The sequence below is a fragment of the Oncorhynchus nerka genome, linkage group LG17 (assembly GCF_034236695.1).
Source record: "Oncorhynchus nerka isolate Pitt River linkage group LG17, Oner_Uvic_2.0, whole genome shotgun sequence".
Lineage (NCBI taxonomy): Eukaryota > Metazoa > Chordata > Actinopteri > Salmoniformes > Salmonidae > Oncorhynchus > Oncorhynchus nerka.
In genome coordinates this window covers 38022162-38047546 of record NC_088412.1, presented here as the reverse complement: position 1 = coordinate 38047546, position 25385 = coordinate 38022162, and the positions used below count along the sequence as shown (strand labels likewise).

Below are 25385 nucleotides of genomic sequence, written 5' to 3'. Positions count from 1 at the left end.
TTATTACTACAACCTCGTGAAAGTGACAATCTGACACGTTTTCATTTTCGTCAAAACCAACTTCATATTGAAGGAGTGCCTTTGATTTGACAGTCTTCACAAGCGAAGTTCGGCGCGAGACGACCGTCAGACCCGATAATGTTTTCTGTGAATGAGCATAGCTAGCCAACGTCGCCATGACGTCGCCTGAAAGCGTGATTGGGTATTTCTATTGGAGAAGCAGTTTCTGCATATCTTCATACTGTACTGTCTTTGCTAGTCTTTGCTATCCTGAGCCTCCGGTGTCATTCGTTGGCCCTTTCCCACAGTGCTGATCTCCACTGGCAGTCTCTGTATATGTCCCTAATTGCACCCAATTCCCTATTTAAGTGCACTAGTTTTGACCAGGACCCATAGAGGTGTAGTGCACTATGTAGAAAATAGGGTGCCGATTCTATGTCTGGGAGAAGGCAACAGCGTCAGTGTTCCAAGGAAATATTGTATGTGGGATGACTGTGTTGCTGTAAAATAATAAATAAAGCCAATAAACGGAGGAAGAAAAATGACTTAACGAGGTGTATCCTCCTCTCTTATCGTTAATGTGTGGACGGGTCTTCCTCCCTCTCCTCTCTGCTAATGATGATGTGTAGCACAGGTAGCTGTCAGCAAGGTAGGATTAATTAAAAGGAAAACTGAGCCACTTTGTCATCTTCCTGTGACTCTGTGTGGCCGGTCAGAGAGTAAAACAAATGGCAGCGCCTCCCCTCTGCACCGCGCTGCCGATATCTCTACGCCACCCAAACATATTCCCTATATTGTGCACTACTTTTGAAGAAGTGTATTCCCATTGCAATACTGGGTGCGATAATCAAATGTCCTCTATGCAATCCGTTCAAGTGGTAACAGGCATCCAATTCAATAGGAGTGGCTACATAATTCATACCATTTTACGGCACAAACACAACTTGTGGATTACCAAGCATCGAGCGTTACTATGAATTTTTAACCACACCTTTGCTAAAAACAAAACATCATTCATTTTCCTCTGTCAAAACGCATCAATGAAAAACCAAATGGATGGCATTACATCTGAATGTATTGACTGAAACTGCATCACTATATCACCTTCATCCACAGAACTGTACCTCTCAACCTTTGTGCCTGTCTTTGTGATATTATGTATATTCAAATTGAAATTATACATTCATGGGATTAGTATGGCATCCTCTGGTTTGGCCATATAGCCAGGCCAGCAGACAGATACAGATATGCACTTGATGCAACAAAAGTCATTATTCTGCTCCAGTCCCTGCTATAATAGCAGAACAGCCTCAGAACAAACCAACGCTCCTCTTTAGGGCAGAGTCCCAAATGGCACCCTTTTCCCGACAAAGTGCACTACAGGCCCTGGTCAAAATTAGCGTACTATATAGGGAATAGGGTGCCATTTTGGATGTACAATAGGATTTGGGAGGCCCATCATTTGATTGACAGCTCCCTCTTTATAGGAAGCCATCATCCAACCAAACAGTAGACACCAGAGGCCATCCCCTAAACCCGCCCACAGGGCCCAAAGTGCTCCGGGAGGCCAGTTATGAATCAGAGAGATAAAATAGAGGCACTGAATCAATCATCAGCATGAGCAGATACTGTAAATCTCCAAAAGTCCAACCTCCCTCACAGACACTCAATATACGTCCCAAATGGCACCCTATTCCCTATTTGGGCCCAGAGGGCCCATAAGGGGCTCTAGTCAGAAGTAGTGCACTATATGTCATTTGGGACGCAAACTCAGTTTAAACTGACGCTTAGTACAATACAATTCTTAATCCACAAGCACTGAGCACCACCATCCTTTATTTTGTGATGTAATATCTTCCTCGTTATAAGCTTGTTGCCTATCGCGCACGCTCAAATTTTAATTGGACCTATATATTTGTTTATCTTGGCTATTAAAAGTTATGTGTATATTAATAATCTGTCAAATACCATCTGTTAAACACTATCCCAAATGTGAGCAGTGGTGTTTCTAAAAGGGTCTGGTCCTCTCTCATAAAAGCATAAAAACTGAGATGATAAAAGTCCCAATAAACACCTATCCTAAATCACAAAAGGATACATAATATGCAACGTCGTACCACTGAACAGATACTATGTAGAAAAAGATGCCTTCAGAGTGCCTTCAGAAAGTATTCACACCCCTTGACTTTTTCCCACATTTTGTTGTGTTACAAAGTGGGATTCAAATGGATTTAATACACAAAATACTCTGTAACGTCAAACTGGATTTTTAAAAATGACATACTGTATATCTATTTTTTATGGGGAAAAAAACACCACAGTACTATAGTTGAAGTCGGAAGTTTACATACACTTAGGTTGGAGTCATTAAAACTCGTTTTTCAACCACTCCACAAATTTCTTGTGAACAAACTATCGTTTTGGCAAGTCGGTTAGGACATCTACTTTATGCATGACACAAGTGCTCAGCATTTGTGCGAATTCCTTCAAGACTGAAAAGCATTCCTCATGAAGCTGGTTGAGAGAATGCCAAGAGTGTGCAAAGCTGTCAACAATGCAAAGGGTGGCGACTTTGAAGAATCTAAAATCTAAAATATTTTTTGATTTGTTTAACACTTTTTTGGTTCCATATGTGTTATTTCATAGTTGTGATGTCTTCAATATTATTCTACAATGTAGAAAATAGTAAAAAATAAAGAAAAACCCTTGAATGAGTAGGTGTGTCCAAACCTTTGACTGGTACTGTAGTTAAAAATGAAAAGCAATGTGTCAATATAAAATTCTCTACATGCTGTTAATATTTTATAAGTAGCCACTCTGACACTGTGCAGCATATCTGTAATGTGTAAGGCAAGGCAGGATAGAAAAAGAAAGGGGGCAAGGGAAGAGAAAGACAGAGTGGGGGAGGAGGGAGAAAAAAAAGGAAAGAAGACACGACCAAATCTAGAGAGATGGAGGGAGCGAGAGAGAGAGAGCGGGAGATAAATGATAAAAGAGAGTGAAGTGTAGGAGATAGAGAGAGAGAGAGAGCAGGAAAAACACTTGAGCATGCACTGAATTGGATGGTGGTAAATTTGGAAGTCAGCATGGTACACAGAACATTTGAAATGGCCCATTTAACAGCACTGTATTGTACTCCCATCCGTTCCCATCCCACAGTTCCATTTGCATATTTCATAATGGATGAAGATAGATGGAGAAAATCAGTGTCATTGAGATGAACGTTTTATCAAGGTTATCCTATCCTCCAAACTCCTAAACCCCTCTTTATCTTGCCTCTGTTGACAGAATATAAAGCTATCAACACAATCTCTTCATAGCAGAGGGAAATAAGAAAACACTGGAGCGGTGATGTGAATTTCAGAGGAGCAAGCAACCAATGACAATGTTATCAATGGACACTTGCATACAATTGAGTAAAACAACATCGATACGAACGGGACAGGGGCGATTGTAACACACAATCAAATTCCAATGATCCTACCTCTAACAGAAAAATCCGCAACATCTTACATACAATAACTATAAAAACATCACTCACCAGCACCAAATCTCCATTCTTGACCTGATCTAGTTCACATGTATGTAAAAATTTAATATTTAGTGTACACACTTCACATTCTGTCATATTTTCTGCAGCAGTTGCATACAGTACAGTATATAGACACTCCACACTGTCCCCAAGGACAGAGAGCAGTATTTTCCATTGTGTGTGTGATTAGACCTTCTGCCATTGCATGTGGCATAGTTATTGCTATAGCGTACACTTCCTCCATTTCAGAGTAGACCCTCTGCCTGCACTTCCACCTTTAGTTCAGGCAGCACTACAGTACCAGTCATAAAAATGCCATGCCAGCTATAGCTCTGGAACAAAGGAGCGAGGGCCACAGGAGTGACACTCAAAATAGATCCCAAATTGCAACCTATTCCCTATATAGTGCACTCCGGATGAACAGGGTCCTTAGAGAATAATGTTCTATTTGTGACGCAGCCTGAGTTCTAACAGGAATCACACGCTCAAGGGCACATGCCCGGGGAAAAGAGGTGAGGCCGAGAAGGTCGCAATTTGGAGATGTGCCAATTGTCTGTATATAAACCCGTCTATCGTCACAGTCACACCATCCCAACTCTTCCCACAAGAAAGTCCTAGTGTGTTTCCCAAATGGCACCCTATTCCCTACATTGCACTATTTTTATCCAAGGCCTATAGTGAAAAACACTGAATGTGACTTCAGTCATCAGTCGAATCGTACATCCGCTTTTTTTCTTTCTCCTTCCAAGCCAAAGGTGCTGGTGTGTATTACTGCACAGCATCAGCGAATGGAAACGATCGCCATTTATAGAACACAAACTGGACTTCAGTAAGAATAACTATTTACTGTACAAGGCCCTCGATGGATAACAAAGACCTGTCAACTAATCTAACAGGGCCAAGGTTGGCTTATAATAACATCTCATGCTCAGAAAAATGCAACACGACAAAAGCTTCCCTACACAAAGCAGAGTTTACACCAACCCTAATCACAGCCCTAAGTAAAAATGGAAAATTCTATATTAGCAGAAAATTGCTTTGCTATTGTTTGTTTTGTCATTAAATGTATAGGGACTCTGACATCAAATGCAATATCGGTTTAGCAAGCAATCATTACCTCTCCGCACTGGGAGAAATGTACTTTAGAAAGGTACAGTAAACAAAGCATTGGATGGGTTTTAATGTAGCAAAAGTAAGAGTCTCTTAAAAGTTTTTAGGATCAAATCCATACGCAGAAATCATATTTAGCACAATTCTGCATGTTGGTATATATTTGCATGACATGCATAAGTTATTCAAAATAAAATTGTTAAGCTATCTGAAATACCCAAAACACTTCCACTCATCAGTGAGCTTTTGATTACATTATTGTTATATTAGCTACATATCATAACACACTCCTAACTCACCAACCTCCTTTACCACATTGCCCTGTCCTCCACTGATACAGCAGCATTCCCCCTCCCCTCTCTTCCTCACCCCTCCTCCTCCTCCCCCTCTTCCCGTGCTAAAAGTTACCCGAAATGTCACTTGTGTCTGTGTACCGGGAAACTGTCCAAAACCACCACAGCGCTGCGTTTCTGCTACGGAACATTTGTTTCCTTTCAGGGGGCACGAGGCCCAACACACTCCTTCTACATTTACACACACACAGACACACACACTCCCCTGCCAAGCGACCATGCCATGAAGCTGGCTGATCTATTCCGATTGGCACCTGAGATAGTGCTTGTCCCAATTGGTACCCTATTCCCTATATACAGTAGTGCACCACATCTGACCAGGGCACATAAGGTGCTGGTCAAAAGTAATGCACTATATAGCAAATAGGGTTGCCATTTGTGACGCTAGTCATGGAGAGCTGACAAAGCTCTTGGTTGGTGTCACTTCGAGGATGCCAGTTGGTGGCACAACAATGACTATGGTTGTATTCAATCCTTATAAAGACAGTTGAGAGGGGGCGCAGGGTCGAATACATTATGTAAAGGATAGATACCAGCAGAGGTATCTGTGCTCAGCGGGCGCAGATATAATTGTTTTGTTAAACTTATTTTGTAATCAAAGGATGTGTAGGAAAATACAATTTAACTCTGTGGTACTATTAGCCTTAAATGATTTTGATTCATTTCTGTTGTATTGGGAATCCAGCATATTTAGAGACTAAAAGGTAGAGATAAAATGTTCCTCCAGAGCATGTTTCCCGGTGACACAGTGGGGAGACAGGAAGATATAATGAGCACCAGCAGCTGATTACTGCCATGCATTAGACTGTCTAATTATAAAAGATTTGCATAACGTTAGACGGGTGGTTTCTACCAAGGATATTTAGGCTGTTCTTTGAAACAGAGGAATCTTTTCATCTTTGCTCTGCATTAAGGGGTGTGAACGTTTAAATGTTTATACTAAATTGGTAGTGTTAACGTTAAGAAAAAATCCCTGACTGAAAAACAATGTTTTTTTCCCCACAACATTTAAACCACAGTGCAGTTATCACAAAACTACCACTAACAGGTCCCGGTCATCATCGTAAAGGGAACATTTAAAAATAAACAAATACCTAACGCAACAATGCACTACTGTATGCACTGTATGCATCCTTCAAATGATTTGCCACGGATATAAAGCACTCCACACGTTATCGTCGTTAACAGTTGGAGAAATGGAAAGGCAAGCAATAGCAGTGAAGTCCTGCATGACAACACTTTTGAGAAGTTAAATGAGAAGGTGGTGAAATGCAAACGTTGTGAGGTGGAATTGAGGTACAGTAATGGTAGTACAGGCGCAACGCTTAACCATCTGAAAAGGACATAACGTGAGACCCAAACCGATTCTGTCCCCGCCACTTCTCAGAATGGTGCTCGTTTAATAAAGTTTTGATTAAAGTTTCATCAATATGTCTTACAAGATTACTTCATGATTAATCAGTATTCTACATAACAAACCAAATAGAATAAATAGCCTAGCATAATGTTAAGCTCTATTGTTAAACCAAAAACACCACACAATTAGGCTACATTTTTTTCTCATGGGGCCATAACTCAACAGCCACTAGGCTAAATACTGTGGGGGGTAACTAACCTCCTGGGGTAACTAACCTCCTGGGGTAACTGCCCCGCCCCCCCCCCCCCCCACCCCCCACCTGTAATTACATTAAGACCACTAGATGTCACCAAATTTCACTGGCTGCCACTGCTGCCAAATGTCCTCTACCTCATCACAATTTTTTGAGATATTTCAACAAAACAATTTTGTGGTAAATTAAATTCAGAAAAAGTTGAAGATATATTTAAATGAAGTTATATCTATAATTGTTTTTTAGATATACAAGTAGGAAAGCCTTAAGATTTAAAAAAATCCACTTGTTTAGAGAGAAAATGTTATATCGTTTTTGAGAAAGGTAACGTTAGTAATATGTTGGATGAGTGTGTTTAGGGGGTAACTGCCCCCTAGGGGCTAGTTTACCTTTATGGTTATGAATGTGTTTCTTCCTGCCATTAAGACAATGACTAGCCCAGTTAGCTCTAGTTTATTATGCTAACTTGCTAGCTAGCAACTTCACTAGCAGTAAATGCTAGCTAGCTATCTAGTTAGCATAAGCTGCTAGGAGCGCTAGCTAGCAACCTTACTATCAGATCGTCTGAGGTAAAATACAGAAAAAAGTTAACGTAACTTAAATGCAGTTGTAAATGTTTCTACTAGTGACTGATAGCTTTACAGTTAATGTTACTTTATAGCCTTTTAGCTATTTTACACAGCATTTTATGTCATATAGCTCAATAGCTGGCTACGTTTTTAAGAGAGAGCTTTTCAATTGGCATCCCTCCCTCTGTTTTCATTCACAGGTGGGGACTGGATTAGGTGTGAGCAGTGCAGGAGGTGGGCTCAAGAGTTTAGCTTTATTTGTAACCTATGTACAAATTAGAATCATGCAATATCAGCGCTTAAGAGTTACCACATCAATGTTACACTGAATTAATTAGTTAAGTTATTGTTATTAAATGTTATATTCCAATGTTCCAATGTTATTTAACGTTATTAGTTATATTCCATTCCAATATATATTCCAATTAATATGTTTTTAATCCATTAAAAACAACTATTGAAAACATTTTGCCCCTGATTGTCATTTTAAAGACTGCTGGGATTTAAAATGTAGCATTTTTCAAAAAATATTTAGTGCAATTGTACATAATGTATTGTATAGAAAAGAACAACAAAGAAAGAACAAATAAAATGTATGAGCAGGTTAGTTAAAAAGAGGGACTTTACATCAAATCTCCTCATAGTGCGGATATTAATGGTGATATGTGCAACACCATTTCCCCCCCATATTTTATTTAAATAATTAAAATAAGACAACTAGACTTAGCTTTTAAGTATTAGTCACTAAAGAATTTCTAAATAAAACTGATTAAATGGATTTGAACACACTTGTGTGAAACCCTATGCCTCGTCGATCCATCACGACGGGTCTGCTGGTCTGCTGACATAATTCGGCCGATGTGCTCTCAACCGGCCTCTACGTTGTGGATGTTGGCGATGATCCATCTGCTAGCCCCAACCCGCTAGCTTCCTGAATGCCGTGTCTTCCGCTCGCCTATCATAGTAATCGACTACCTGAACGGCTCCCTGTTTCATCTATTGCTGCTCATTGGACCCTATGATCACTCGGCTACACAGCTGATGCATACTGGACTGTTCATTAACACGGTAATTCATTTAGTTCATCTGTCGGCCCCAGCCTCGAACTCAGGCCCTGTGTGTAGCAAACTGACCCTCTCTGCCCATTCATCGCCATTTACCCGTTGTTGTTGTCCTAGCTGTTTACATGTTGCTGTCTCACCAATGTTGTCTTAGCTCTCCCAATCAACACCTGTGATTGCTTTATGCCTCTCTCTATGGCAATATGCCTTGAATACTGTTGTTTAGGGAAGCTCTCATTGTTTTATTTTACTGCGGAGCTCCTAGTCCTGCTCAACATGCCTCAGATAGCCCCCTTGTCCCACCCCCACACATGCGGAGACTGCACCTAGCTTAACTGGCGCCTCCAGAGATGCAACCTCTCTCATTGTCACTCAGTGCCTAGGTTTACTTGCACCCTACCATACCCTTGTCTGTATACTATACCCTGGATCTATCCTACCACGCCCAGAAATCTGCTCCTTTTATTCTCTGTTCCCAAAGCACTAGACGACCAGTTCTTATAGCCTTTAGCCGTAGCCTCATCCTAATCCTCCTTTATTCCTGCCCTGTGTGTGCTCTCATTTGTTGACTTCTGCAACTGTAAAAGACTTGGGTTCATGCATGTTAACATCAGGAGCCTCCTCCCTAAGTTTGCTTTATTCACTGCTTTAGCACACTCTGCCAACCCTGATGTCTTAGCCGTGTCTGAATCCTGGCTTAGGAAGGCCACCAAAAATACAGAAATTTCCATTCCAAATTACAACATTTTTGGTCAAGACAGAACTGCTAAAGGGGGCGGAATTGCAATCTACTGTAGAGATAGCCTGCAGAGATCTGTCATACTATCCAGGTCTATGCCCAAACAGTTTGAGCTTCTACTTTTAAAGATCCATCTCTCCAGAAATAAGTCCCTCACTGTTGCTGTTTGTTATAGACCCCCCTCAGCTCCCAGCTGTGCGCTGGACACCATATGTGAATTGATTTCCCCCCCATCTATTTTCAGAGTTCGTACAGTTAGGTGACACAAACTGGAATATGCTTAACACCGAGGCCGTTCTACAATCTAAGCTAGATGCCCTCAATCTCACACAAATTATCAAGGAACATACCAGGTACAGCCCCAAATCCGTAAACATGGGCACTCTCATAGATATCATCCCGACCAACTTGCCCTTTAAATACACCTCTGCTGTTTTCAACCAGGATCTCCGTTATGGGTCCGCGGTCAAACGACCACTCCTCATCACTGCCAAACGCCCTGAAAACACTTCTGCGAGCAGGCCTTTCTAATCGACCTGACCAGGTATCCTGGAAGGATATTGACCTCATCCCATCAGTAGAGGATGCCTGGTTGTTCTTTAAAAGTGCTTTCTTCATCATCTTAAATAAGCATGCCCCTTTCAGCACAAAAACACCCTGTGGCATACTGCACTAGCATCAAATAGTCCCCGCGAATGCAACTTTTCAGTGAAGTCAGGAACTAATACACAGAGTCAGTTAGAAAGCAAAGGTTAGCTTTTTCAAACAGAAATTTGCATCCTGCAGCACTAATTCCAAAAGGTTTTGGGACACTGTAAAGTCCATGGAGAATAGGAACACCTCCTCCCAGTTGCCCACTGCACTGAGTAGGAAACATTGTCAGCACTGATAAATAGACGATAATCGAGAATTTCAATAAGCATTTCTCTACGGCTGGCCATGCTTTCCACCTGGCTATCCAAACCCCGGCCAACAGCTCTGCACCGCCCGCAGCAACTGGCCCAAGCCCCTCCCGCTTTTCCTTCACCCAATTCCAGACAGCTGATGTTCTGAAAGTGCTGCAGAATCTGGAACCCTACAAATCAGCTGGGCTAGACAATCTGGACCCTCACTTCCTAAAATGATCCGCCGCCATTGTTGCAACCCCTATTACTAGTCTGTTCAACCTCTCTTTCGTATTGTCTGAGATTCCCAAAGATTGGAAAGCGGCCGCGGTCATCCCCCTCTTCAAAGGGGGAGACACTCTACACCCAAACTGTTACAGACCTATATCCATCCTGCCCTGCCTTTCTAAAGTCTTAGAACGCCATAAGTGAACAAACAGATCACTGACCATTTCGAATCCCACTGTACCTTCTCCGCTATGCAATCTGGTTTCTGAGCTGGTCACAGGTGCACCTCAGCCACGCTCAAGGTCCTAAACGATATCATAACCGCCATCGATAAAAGACAGTACAGTGCAGCCGCCTTCATCGAACTGGCCAAGGCTTTCGACTCAGTCGATCACCGTATTTTTACCGGCAGACTCAACAGCCTTGGTTCATCTAATGACTGCCTCGCCTGGTTCACTAACTACATATCAGATAGAGTTCAGTGTGTCAAATCGGAGGGCCTGTTGTCCGGACCTCCGGCAGTCTCTATGGGGGTGCCACAGGGTTCAATTCTCGGGCCGACTCATTTCTCTGTATATATCACTGATGTCATCTTGCTGCGGATGATTCTTTGATCCACCTCTACGCAGACGACACTATTCTGTATACATCTGGTCCTTCTTTGGACACTGTGTTAACAAACCTCCAAACGAGCTTCAACGCCATACAACACTCTTTCCGTGGCCTCCAACTGCTCTTAAATGCTAATAAAATAAATGCATGCTCTTCAACCGATCGCTGCCTGCACCCGCCCGCCCGACTCGTATCACTACTCTGGATGGTTCTGACTTGACTGAATATGTGGACAACTATAAATACCTAGGTGTCTGGCTATACTTTAAACTCTCCTTCCAGACTCACATTTAGCATCTCCAATTCAAAGTTAAATATAGAATCAGCTTCCTATTTTGCAACAAAGCCTCCTTCACTCATTCTGCCTAACATACCCTCGTAAAACTGACTATCCTACCAATCCTTGACTTCGGCGATGCCATTTACAAAATAACCTCCAACACTCTACTCAGCAAATTGTTTATCCCATGTGTTACTCTGTGTTGTTGTTTTTGGTCGCACTGCTTTGCTTTATCTTGGCCAGGTCACAGTTGTAAATGAGAACTTGTTTTCAACTGGCCTACCTGGTTAAATAAATGTGAAATAAATAAAAATATATTTTTAAATATATTCTACTGGGGTAACTGGCACCCCTGGGGGTAAAAAAAACTCTCCTTTTCTAAAAAAAACAACATTTACTGAAATAACTAAAAAAGTGTAAACTGTAACCATTTATTTCCCTTTATAGATTTTTCTATAAAGCATGACCTTCATCCACATACCATTTTTTTTCCACGAAATGCATATTCCCGTGAAATTGATTGGGATCAAATGGTTGGCATGCAGATGCATGGATGTTTCACATGTAAAACGTGAAGAATTATCATTCACGCTTGGCAGTGATGATGGCCTAATTTATAATTATGTAGGCCTAGTTTGGTGTTTTAGGATTTTAAAAAATGGAGCCACTATGTGTAGGCCTATGTTACTTTTTAGATGATGCATTGTAGGCTATGTGCAATAAGAGACGGCGTAAGAAAATCACAGCGCTGGTTACAGAAAGCCTAATGTATCTATCTATGACTATATAGAACTGCGGTATATATCTGTGATTGCGCAATGGGACTTTTTTATGCATTGTGAATTCACATGGAATTTTATCAATATTTTGTATCGTTTTAACGGAAAACCCCAAAATCTTTAAAACATTAAGAAAATGTTTGATTTGTCACATCCCTACTCTGCATGAACACAGATGAAACAGTAGCAATGTTATCTGTACAATGATCAATGTCACAAGTGATGTGAAAGGTAGTCTGTTTAATCTAATGAATGCTGAAAAAAATCCATATCCTTACAATAATTCAATTTTAGTCAAACACGGATAGATAGTTGGTCTAGGTCTGCATAGTGTATACACAATATGTAGTACAACAAAATTGGGGGCAACACTAGAATGAAAGACAGCAACGCAATCTGATAACTTCACAGAAATGGATACTATGTTTCTTTGAAATGAGGACACAAATATACACGGGAGATTGCCTTGTCTTTCACTCTGAAGGAAATACAAGCCCTATTGGGAGAGAAAGAGGTTCTCAGTTTCCTAGTCATGGGCCATACACATACATAATGTTACTTTCAGAAAAACACACTCAAATATGTACATAATGCATACACACAACACAACACACATCTTGCTAGTGATTATTCAATGTGAGATTGAGGACAGATAATGTCACAGATCACTCTGATTACAAAATATACTCAGTAGCGCACGCACGCGCACACACACACACACAAACAAACACACACACACACACACACACACACACACACACACACACACACACACACACACACACACACACACACACACACACACACACACACACACACACACACACACACACACACAGTCCACACACACCTCCTGTAATGTAAAGTGCCAGAGCAACTGCTTTAAAGTGTTAAATATCAGAGGCAAATGAAAAGAAGAAATCTATCATGACTGTAATGTGTCCTGATGGGAGGGGGCGATCTCCCCTGCGAGGAGCCAGGCCGGGGGGCGGGAAGGAGGGAGGGAGCAGGGTGATGTATGAAGGAGCTGGATTGGAGGTGAAAAGCGTAGCAAGACGGACGGGGGAAGGCGAGGGGGGGGAGAGGGGTAACACAGTCCTGCCGCCTGCAAGACTCCTGAGGGCCCAGGGCAAAAGTGGAATAAATGTTGATTAGTGTTGATTTTGTCCAACGAGCACTCTGCAACTGACAGTGGGACTAAGCTGCCGCGAAAGGCAACCATTAATCTTAGTCTGGTTTAAGTAGTGTATATTAATTTGTGTCATTTCCACTACGTGGAGAGAGACATCTTCCACTCTCTCTCTCTCTCGCTCTCTTTGCTCTGTCACTCTCTCTCTCTGCTCTCCCTTTCCCTTGCTATCTATCTCTCTCCCTCTCTCACCCCCCCCCTCTCACCATCTCTCTCTATAACAGCTCCAGTGTTTGAAGGCTGTGATAGTAGACCGGGGCTCTGTCAGTGGTACCGTGGAAGCCTTGAGGTAGCGCCTGCTCGGAGCAGCTCCTAGCAGCAGGGGAGAGTGTAAGAAATTAGATTCCGAGCCCTGCATTAAGAAAAATGAACTCCTGGGGGGTTGGTATGGCAACCGCATTCGAAAGTGCAATTGCATGTTCAATTTAATGTACATAACAAATTTGCAGATTTGATTAAATTCAGAACATGTTAGAGGAAGCTATGGCAGACCAAACCTTATTGCAAAAGAGCTCTTTTGAAAGCAAGCAGAGTCCGATTTAAGCTACCATATCCCCATCTTTAAAGCAGTGGATACTGTGGTCTGTTAATTCAGTCTGGTGAGGCATGAGGGCTAAATCCAACCAAACAGCTATCCATTTGATCAATTTCATTCACCAGCCTGACTGGAACATGCTTTATTTTGGAGATCACAAGCACATAATCTGCATTTTTAATGAATAGCATTTAGCATTGCCGCTGATGCTATAATAGGAACAAATTACAGTGCTTTTAGTAGCTAGGTCACCAGCCTATGAAATAGGAGTTTGACTTATGTTAGTCATTCCACTTGTGTTTATTTTTTCTCTGGCCTCTCTGTCTTTCTGTCTTCGCTACTCACGTTCACACACAACATAGAAGGTTGCTCCCTGTTATCATCACTGGGATAATATCACACACAAAAAATAATGAGGGGAAAAACAACAAATCAACGCGAAACAGCTCGATCAAATTCACAGTCACCACCATTGCGATGCCATTGTTAATTACCCAATCACATCACATTAATAATTCTATGATTAAACCCCTTAATGTGGTTAACATGTATCAGTTAGGCCTTCTGATCATTTCCATAATTGATAAGGTAACTAAATGATCCTGTAAGATTGGAGGGGAAAAACACAAACCTAACATAGCATGGGACTCAATAATACGACAAATCCCTTCATACTGTATTCATAATAATGCTACTAATAAAAAGAGGTGAAGAGCAAAGCTTTTTGAAGGCTTCCCAACAACAACAAAAAAACGCACATTGTCACATTTTCCCACTTTGCCACTGCCTGTGTTTCTGTGACTCTGTGAGCAGTAGAATTAGAGCTTCAGCTGGATGGATGATTAAACAGAGAGATAGGAGGGAAACAGCTGTGGAGGAGAGTACAGCTTTGTGTTTCTGTTTCTCCTGTGAGTGCTGCAAGCACACACACACACACACACACACACACACACACACACACACACACACACACACACACACACACACACACACACACACACACACACACACACACACACTGAATGCTGCAGCATCAGCATAGAAGAGTGGGCTGGATAAAAGACAAAAGCTGCTGCACGTATTAGCAACACGCCCAGCTAGTCCGTAAACAGACAGGGATGGGAGGGGGATGCATATCACCGTGACACAACACTCTGAGTAGACATTTACATCATCCTGCATTGATAGGATGGAAAATAAACTGTTACAGGCTGCTAGTTTACATTACCTCTGAACAGGCCCCGGCCTAGCCTATGTCAGCATCCCAAATGCTGGGGCCCTGGTCAAAAAGTAGAGCACTATAGAAGGAACAGGGTGCGTTTGGGAAACACACTTTACATCACATACCAAAGTGACACCAGCGGGATTTATATAGAGAGAGAACTGATATGTCAACATTAATCTTTCGACTACCATCAGTTCGGCATTGGCAATAAACTTAGATACACACTCAAAATACACCATTGTGCTAATCTTTAAAAAACACAAAATACTGTATATACAGTCAAATTGTTCATTCCTATGAGTTTCTATACCACACTGGTTTACGAAGGTAAAATTAATATTATATTTTCTGTGGATCATGACGACAGACATAAATGGTTTATATGACAATGGTGTGCTATAGTGTGTAGGGTTCTGAATAGACTCTACATTTTCTAGTAAAAATAGGCAGATGCCAAGCCATCTGAATGAACTGACAACTCAATGTAAACTACTGTACAATACACCTATCTATAAGCAGATCTCTGGCTCATTTCACCCACGTCAAATATTACTCCGCTGCCCTCTGTAAAACACCCCATTTTCACCCTTCAAAAAATAATATTACCTCATTCCACTAGTCATTTTTATAAATGGAGCATCCCCCAGGCGTGAAACCTTACACTATTCAAACACGGGCCACCAGAAAACTAGCCTTTTGTTGAGGTTGAGAGGGAAAAAAACGAAACAGCCAGTCAGAGCAGTAGGGATGCGTCTCAAATGGCACCCTACGCCATATACAGTGCACTACTTTTAGTAGTCGGGAAGAAATGTCGGGCGTGCCATTTGGGACACACCCCTAGATTTACTGAGCGAGCATCTCAGTCACAGAGAGGTTGTTTGACACTGGTGGAGATTTATGACGTTGATGAGGTGTTTACAGAAGTCAATTAGTTTTCGAACATGTTCTAAAGTGCAATTTTGGATGTCAACAGTTTGCTTATCAAAAGGAGAAGGACAGTTCTTTAGATCAGTTCCAAAAACAAACTGTGGCAATGTTTTTAAAACATGATAGAAACATATATTTTTGCAATCCTCTACATTCAGGTTTTGTGATGAATTAATTTTGTGTTTAAGATAGGAAATGAATGACACTTAAAACGTGTTATTTATTTTAAAAACCCTGATGTTAGATTGAGTTGTGTTACATTTGTATATGTTATAATGCATTGAGTTTGCAGAAGGTTAAGGTTTCATGGCACAATAGCATTGGAGTCAAATTGTTTGGGTATATTTGTGGAATGTACCCTGTGCCAAAACCTCTTATTACATGATTCTGGGTGGATATTTTTGGGACATGTAGCCTACTGTCATAGACAAGACCCTAAGGCTAATTTTAACTTATCTTCCTTACTCTGACTGTACTCCAAAGTGACCTAAGGGGTAAGTAGTCAAACAATGTTTAGTTCTAAGAATCTATGAAAGTAAATTAGACATTTTCTTGTCTCTTTTTATTATGTATTACAGACAGAGACACACACACACACACAGACACACACATGCACACACGGTAGGCCTTTTAGTGAACAGCAGCATTCCTTTCAGTAGAGAAAGACAACCAAAATATGCAGTCAAGTAGGGAAAAAATAAACCAGTGTCTGTGAGAATAAAAAAAAAGAAAAAGAAAGATGCCTGGCAGGGGAAAAAAATCAACTGTTCGTTCTTCTTCTCCTTTCCTGTGGGGTGTGAGCTGAGCACAGCATTGTGCTTGTTTATAGTGAGCAGTCATTCTGCTAGGCACCGTTCGCTCACCACACCACACCGCTTTTTCCCAGTACAAATACACAGAGTGGGTCAAGAGTTCAGGCACTGGGTTACTCAGCGCTGCCTGCCTGTCCTGCCTCCCTGAGCATGGCATTATGTTCTGTCCTGACTCCTGCAGGTGATGTCAGTTGCTCTCGTACTGTGGACAGTCAGAGAAGTAAAATGCGTCGTGGAGATTGAGGGGAAAGACCATTCCATTTGCTAAAACCAAATTCCACGAATAATGATATATTCACAAAATCAAAAAACTGTGAATGAAGGTTCTGACTAAAAGCTAGGCCACTTTTCATTTAATAAAAAAATATATAATGTAATGTGCTATATGCACTTATATCAATTCTTAGACCTCAATTTTGCTATGACAAAATTATACAAATAAATAAATGTTACAATAAGATGTTAACAACACAATTATCCTAAGTGAAAATCATGTGGTGTAAAAACCAGACTACAAAATAGCCTTTCTAATGCATCTGGTGCATTCATACATATTTAATGGTTAAAAACAAGACCGATTCCAGAGTTGCAGCAGCAGAGGTCTGTGCAGTCAGTAGGTTCTGCGCTGAGCTTCATTTACTTTAAGACCTAACAGTAACCGTGCTCACCGACAAACCGGCTCAACCCTACACAGCCTCACTAGGGCTAGTCTGTAGTCTGTACTGTGGCAGGTAGAGTCGTAATAATGTTTTTTTTTTTTTAAACAGGTAGGCTCTTTTTACATGGAGAATCATCATAACCTTTTTAATACTTTGGTACCCAGCCAAGAGGACCCAGTCAAGGTTTACTTGACAGAGATATACTCCAGGGTTCAGCAGCAGACATTTTCCAAAAATATTTTCAAAACTACTGGTGACAATTTAATTCTAACACCTTATACAGCAACACCTAGGGAGCAGATGAAACAATGTCTCACACAGTATATAAAAGAGTAGAGATGTACAAAACCATCTATCTTGTACATCCATATATCTATATTCACTTGATGCAATGAACCCTAATGTCCTCCACCCACAGTGTGTAACTAAACCTCCTCTGAGAAGAGGAGGGGGTCAGAGTCAGAGTATTCTCCTTCAGGAGAAACAGAAACCTGGGCTATTGGGTTGTTGGGGTCGTAGCCGGCTTAGAGCGAGACTGAGAGAAAATAAGCATAGGGTGCACAGCACTCCCAGCCAGGGCCAGATCCAAGTTACTTTCTGCTCCATGCAGAGACGAACTTTGGATGAACTCAGAGAAACGACAGGGAGTAAAACACTATGCATTACTGTGCCACTCACTCCCCCTCCAAAAACCCTACCAAGAGAACAGAGAAAGGAGAGAGAGCCAGCAGGCCTCAAAAGGCCCCCTGCTCTCCTGAGACACTGGCCAGATTGAGAGTGAGCTACATGGGGCAGGAGGACTAGGTTGTGGGAGGGTGGAGGTGGAAGGTGGTGGCCTCTATCTATCTATCTATCTATCTATCTATCTATCTATCTATCTATCTATCTATCTATCTATCTATCTATCTATCTATCCAATTTTACTTAATGCACCAATGACAATGAAACACAGTGGACATGCTTCCATATTAAACGCACACAGCGATAGAATCTCAATACATCTAAGTGCAAATTTAAACGAGTCCCTATTCCACGCCATGTCTTAGAAAGGGAAAATAATGGACAGGACACAGTGCCTATAGAAAGTCTACAGCCCCCTTGGATTCCTTAACATTGTATTGTGTTACAAAAGTGGGATTCAAATGGATTTAATTGTCATTTTTTGTCAACGATTTACACAAAATGTCATGTCAAAGTGGATTTCTTGTTGTTGGTACGATTAATGAAAAATAAAACCCCAATATACCTTTATTAGATAAGTATTCAACCCCCTGAGTCAGTACATGTTAGAAACACCTCTGGCAGCAATTACAGCTGTGAATCTTCTGGGGTAAGTCTCATACGAGCCTTGCACACCTGGAATGTGCAATATTTGCCCATTATTCTTTTCAGAATTCTTCATGCTCTGTCAAGGTGTTAGGAATTATGGCTAGACAGCAATTTTCAAGTCTTGCCGTAGATTTTCAAGTAGATTTAAGTAAAAACTTTAACTTGGCCACTCAGAAACATTCACTGTCTTCTTGGTAAGCAACTCCAGTGTAGATCTGGCTTATTGTTGTAGGTTATTGTCCTGCTGAAAGGTCAAATCCTCTCCCAGTGTCTGGTGTAGAGCAGACTGAAGCAGGGTTTCCTCCAGGATTTTGCCTGTGCTTAGCTCCATCCTGTTTCTTTTCATCCCGAAAAACTCCCCAGTCTTTGCCGATGTCAAGCATACCCATAACATGCAGCCACCACCATACTTCAACATAAGGAGGCAGTTACTCAGTGATGTGTTGTGTTGGGTTTACCCCAAAGATAAGGCTTTGCATATAGGCCAAAAAGTGCACTATTTTTCCATGTTTTTTTGCCGTATTACTTTAGTGCCTTGTTGCATACATACAGTATAAGCATTTTTTGGAATATTCTGTATATTTGTATTATTATTTTCCCTCTGTCATTTAGGTCATTATTGCGGAGACACTACAATGTCATTTTTCTTCCATCACAGCCATTGAACTCTGTAGCTGTTTAAAATCCCCAATGGCTTCATGGTTACATCCCTAAGCAGTTTCCTTCCTGTCCTGCAGCTCAGTTCAGAAGTACGACTGCATCTTTGATGTGTCTTGGTGGTTTAATACACCATCCACAGCATAATTATTAACTTGACCATGCTTAAATATATATTCAATGTCAGATTTTTTATTGTTACCCATCTACCAATCATAGCCCTTATTTGAGGCTTTTGAAAAGCTCCCTGGTCTTTGTAGTTGACTGTGTTTGAATTTCAATACTTGACTGAGGGACCTTACAGATGCTATATATATATTGGGAATAGAGGAAGGGGTAATTCAAAAAATCAGATCAACCGGGGGTGGCTCCTCAGAGGAGGAAGTGGTGGACCATCCTACTCAGTGAATTTTGTAAAAAAATATATATAAATAGTGAAACATTAAAAAAGTTATCCTTTTTAGATAAAACTATACAAAATATATTCACGTCACCAAATAACTGATGAAAACACACTGGCAGTGCGCTCCCGGAGCGCACACTAGATGCCCGGGCCTACGAGTAGGGTTGATTCGAGCATTCTGGCCTTACAATGGCAGTCAAGCACCCAAGCTAACGTAGGCTAGCTTTCTAACTACTTCCAGACACAAATGACCTCACTCTGACCATTTTACTTGCCCTAGCAGAGCTGGTAAGGCAGTTTTCATGTTATCCAGAGCAGTGGTAGAAAAAGTACTAAATTGTCATACTTGAGTAAAAGTAAATATATCTTAATAGAAAATGACTCAAGTAAAAGTGAAAGTCATCCAGTAAAATCCTACTTGAGTAAAAGTCTAAAAGTATTTGGTTGTAAATATACTTAAGTATCAAAAGTAAATGAAATTGCTAAAATGTACTTAACTATCAAAAGTACATGTAAAAGTATAAATAATGTCCAATTCATTATATAAAGCAAACCAGATGGCACAATTTTCTAGTTGTTTAAAAAAAAAAAATTAAGGATAGCCAGGGGCACACTCCAACACTCAGACATAATTTACAAACGAAGCATTTGTGTTTAGTGAGTCTGCCAGATCAGAGGCAGTAAGGATGACCAGGGATGTTCTCTTGATAAGTGTGTGAATTGGACCATTTTCCTGTCAAAATGTAACTAATACTTTTGGGTGTCAGGGAAAATGTATGGAGTAAAAAGTACATTCTTTCTTTAGGAATGTAGTGGAGTAAAAGTAAAAGTTGCCAAAAATATAAATAGTAAAGTACAGATACACGAAAAAACTAAATAAGTAGTACTTTAAAAGTATTTTTGTGCTTTACACCACTGATCCAGAGTGTTGGTGACTGTAACTGTGCTGCTGGCAACAAATGAATTACGTTTTTTTGCCGACGTTTACTGACACCGGGCATGTTCAACGGGTGTTGGGCGCTCGTGAAATCATCATCAGTTATTCTGCGCTCTGGCACACTCAGACGAGAGTGCTCTGAAATCAGAGTAGATAGTGAGAGTGAATTCACGAAAGCACCCGAATGTCCATTGAGAACACACAACGACTATACCACACAGCTAAGCTAAGAATGACGGGAATAATCATGTCAATAAACATTGGGTAGTTAGTTAGATAGCATATAGTTAATATGCTGGTAAATTGATGTATTAGTAGCCAACTAACGTTAGGTAGCTAGCTAACATATCGGTACATACTGCTGTAATGATATGTTATGTGGTTCGTAAGGATAGAGTAGCAAACAAATTGTCAGCCAACATAATGTGTAAGGTAACTTATTTGAAAAGGCATTACTTTATTATATTGCTCAACATTTTCTTAACTTTTCTCATAATTAGTTAAAGCAATTCATTTGTATATGCTCTCGTACTTCGGCTGCATATTTTCTACCATTTTCTTCAAATTTGAAAACAATGTGAAGCCACGCCCATTTTCTGAAGAATTGCATTATGGGCCCTAAAAGCACTGAAATGGTGTCCACTGTTGGTATACTTCGTATTTTGGAGAATGTAGTACGACATCCTGGAATTTTTGGCATAAAAACTATGTCCATACTATGACCAATAAGCATACTATATACTCAATTTACATCACAAATAGTCAGTGCAAGTTGTTTTTTTTACCCCTTTTTCACCCCAATTGGTAGTTACAGTCTTGTCCCATCGCTGCAACTCCCATACGGACTCGGAAGAAGCGAAGGTCGAGAGCCATGCGTCCTCCGAAACACTACCCTGCCAAGCTGCACTGCTTCTTGACACACTGCTCGCTTAACTCTCGGAAGCCAGCCGCACCAATGTGTCAGAGGAAACACCGTACAACTGGCGATGGTGTCAGCATGCATGCGCACGACCCGCCACAGGAGTTGCTAGAGCATGATGAGACAAGGCTATCTCTTCCGGCCAAACCCTCCCCTAACCCGGACGAAGCTGGGCAGATTGTGCACCGGCTCATGGGTCCCCCGGTCACGGCCGGCTGCGTCACAGCCCGGGATCGGACCCGGGTCTGTAGTGACACATCAAGCACTGCGATGCATTGCCTTAGACTGCTGCGCCACTCAGAAGGCCCCATTGTCTGTCACCTTCATTCATCCAATTTGGTTTGGGACCTGTGCACCTACGTTATAAACTTTAATTTGTAGGCTAGGTTGTAGCAACCACATGATGGGTATAGGGCAAACTCAAGTATCATATAGTAACCTAAACCTATCGGTGTTACATTGAGCTGGGTGAATGGAATATGAATGACTGTGATCCAATATGATGTAATAGAAATAAGACTATGCTCGTAAGACAATTGGCCTCGCTAATCTAAAACTAAATCTTAATCCTTATTATTTCACACAGAGTGAGTCCATCTACCTTATTATGTAATTTGTTAAGCCAAATTTGACTTTTGAACTAATTTCAGCTTGCCTAAACAAAGGGGGTGAATACTTATGCAACAACTATATTTTAGTCATTACATGTTTATAAATGTGTGAACATTTGTAGAATTTTATTTTCACTTCGACATTATGGAGTATTCTGTGCAGATCAATGACAGAAATGTACAATTAAATATATTTCAATCCCACTTTGTAACACAACAAAAAGTTCAAGAGAGTGTATACTTTCTATAGGCACAGTACTTTATATACACACTAAACAACGCTGAATTCTATCTGTGCCAATTTCAGAAATGTCAAGGGAAAAGGGGTTTGTATTCTGGAAAGAGGACGTATGTTATGCCTCTCCTTAAGCCTAATGTCACTGCATCTGCTCTTGGTAAAATTATTCTGGCGACAATGTCTCTCACAACAGCACAGACAAATGAAAAAACAGACACAAGTGAATTAAATGAGACACACTCAGCAGAGAGACTTGACAGCTAACACACAAGGGGGAAAAATGATGATGCAGATGGTAATTTAGCGCTCAGATGTTTGACACAATAATTGATAAGGATTTCCAATGTAGTAGCACTGACTGTAGGCCTACATAGTGTGTAACAGCACAAAATGGATTACACGACAACACAAGGCAAAAACACAAGTATAATAAACCATTTGTATACCTTATATGTAATTCAAAGCACATCGAAAAACAATCATGCATGTCCTGCAACAAGTTTGTGGATAGGAATGGCTGTGAATTGTAAAACGCGCTTTCGGTGAAGACATTTATGAGTCCTATGCGCGCATCAGAGCGCATACAATATATCCCCTTTACGCGGGCTTCTGTAGCCAATAGTATAAATAGTTTCCCTTTCAAATTGTGCAGGCTAGGTCTATATTTGAAGTGCAATCAAAACCTTACCAGTAGATAACTTTATTTAACATTGGGCCTACCTGTCTTTTCTTTGATTTCACACAAGACGTTGAAGAGAGCAGGCTTCATCCTGTGGCAATTCAAGGCGTGTTTCCTAAAACAAAACAAAGTAAATTAAAAAAATTATCGTAAATCACAAAAGTGTTATATCTTAAAAACATATGTATGCTATAACGGGTTTATTGAAGCATGGGCCGCAAATTATTGAGACTGGCAATTGTGTGATACAATTGCGCATCACATCAACCTTTTTTTTGAGAGCCTGCTGTGTTTTTTATATGCATGCTTAATTTCAAAAGCAAAATAGCATATGTACTATTTAAAAATGACAAGTTAATATGTATAGGCCTATTATTATTATTATTAATATTATTATTATTACTGGACGCAAGTAAAGAAAGTAAACTAGAATATATGGCTACTTGTTACTGCCTAAAAATATAATGCAAAAAATCATGCTGAGTTATGGACTGATTGAGCAACAATATCAACAACAATTTATATCTTTGAAGATGTATTTTTGTTGTTTAGAAAGGTAAAGTTTTGTCAAAAATGATCATGTGTCTTGTTGGTTGTTGACTTTGTATAAATTACAGTCATGTATATTGCATTGAAACAGGCGACAGCGGAAAATGTTGTCCAAAGAGTTTCATGGCATTTTAACAGATTCCTCTCTGCTCCTCGTCCTCGACGATGTAGGCTAAACACATACAATACGCGCACCGTGTCCGTCTGAGCACTTCTCTTTAGCGTCTGAGTCAACAAAATATCCAACAACAGGATGCAAATTATTTTCTGCAATTACTATCAATAGCCCATTGTATTTTCCATGTAAATAACAAATGATAACCTAATAGTTTAGTATCGATTTATATTAGATTAAGGCTATGCCTTATCAGTTATATTGTGCCTGGAGTGACATAGAGAGGTGTGTTTGCACAAAAGTTCATCAAAATGATGATGTTGTCAATCAACGTGATGCTTGTTATTTTGATGACAAATCGCATGCACAAACTTGAGATGTCAAATTTGCGAGTCTTTATTGATTTGTCAGTAGTGTGAAAACACTTTGAATCTATAGTTGCAGCCTGTAGGCTAAACTGCTGCAATTTTACTGTGTATAATTTCTGGAAGTCAGGAGAAAAAGTATCTGTTTTCTAAATATTCATAATAATAGAACTTCAAAGTGTACATTTAGTAACTGGTGCACTTTGGATGTCATCATTTTTCCAAATGCCCGCTTGCCCGCTTATCATTATTGTAGGCTGTTGGGCGCGAAAACCGAATTATTTTCAATTCATCAATATAATATTTTTCACTACAAATCTGACTTTCTTGAAATGTCTTATTATCCATCGTTATTGAATGCATAGAGTAGTTTGCCGTAACGAATCGCTGTCCATTTTGACCAAGTAGGTCCCGAGCACCTTACCTAGCTTGAGCTTCGTCCAGACTTTGATCTGTGATGGTCATTATTTGCTGTAAAATGTCTCCAATGTCCTGTTTTCTCCCATCGCCGTCCGTTCCTCCGGTGCCTTCCATGTGTTGAGACAGGCCGGGATGCCCTGCCATCCCTACTCCCGCATGAGAGTGCATCAACCGCGGCTGCTCGTCCATCTCTTACGATCTATTTGTTCTCACCTCTGTGTCAATCTCGCAAAAGAGAATCCTTAACAAATTCTGACGGACGTTTTATCTTGCCTACACAGGTTTAGGGTTCCACGTCGTGGTTCGCTTTCCTGCGCTCCTGAGTTCCAAGACCCAGAGTCGGAGGGGAAGAGAAACAAGCCCTCTCTCTCCCTCTCTCTCTGCTCTCCCAGCTGGTCAGAACTGAACGTGAAATCTGATATGAAATACTCCCTTTAGCAGATCAGACTGTGCGTGGAAAAGATAAACTGTCTTCAACTACAACATTGGAATCTGTATGCGTTTTCCTTTCATGTGTCAGAGCCTGTGTCTTCCCGAAACACAATCACTTTTTCTCCGAGAGACTGGGCGGTATCGAATGAGGGTTTTGGAAACCTGAAGTGCAAGCTATTTCGACTTATCCCATCCGTTTGCTTTTGCTGAGTAGGCTACAGTACCGCACGGTAGTCACTGAAAGGCAGCACATAGCTAGAGTATGAAAGTGAGACTCCGCCTACGCGAAATTATTGGGAATAGAGACCATTTAGCCCCACCTTGAGGTGCCTCTCGTGAAACTTCAATCATAGCGCTGTGTGAAGGAGGGATGCAGGAGACGTTGCCACAGATGTTGCCACATGCAAGCACGGGGAGCAACCTGGTTTCAGAGCATTTCGTATTATTATGTACGTTAACCTAAGATATGCATTTCGTATGATTTGTTACGCATTGCAAATCCTACAAAGTGTTGTGAATTTCCGAAAGGGATGATATGTTATGATCTCCAATTTGTTGTGTCTAACATTAGCTAGGTGGCTAGGTGGAACACGTTAGCTAGCCGGCTAATGTTAGCTAGGCTATGGG

General features: G+C 40.8%; 1 protein-coding gene across 4 annotated transcripts in view; it reads right to left on the bottom strand.

Moving 5' to 3' along the window:
* The window catches only part of pbx1b (pre-B-cell leukemia homeobox 1b), an 86686-nt gene extending 61674 nt beyond the window's left edge, over positions 1-25012 (bottom strand). Inside the window, exons 1-2 of one of the 4 annotated variants that reach the window (XM_029686534.2) lie at positions 24331-25012; positions 22919-22992 (exon numbers count right to left, since the gene is read on the bottom strand). In XM_029686534.2, coding sequence (XP_029542394.1) covers positions 22919-22992; positions 24331-24515 — 259 coding nt within the window. In that variant the 5' untranslated portion in view covers positions 24516-25012. The remainder of the gene's footprint in view (positions 1-22918; positions 22993-24330) is intronic. The other 3 variants (XM_029686537.2, XM_029686535.2, XM_029686538.2) reach the window with 3 other exon arrangements.
* Positions 25013-25385: the final 373 nt, after the last annotated feature.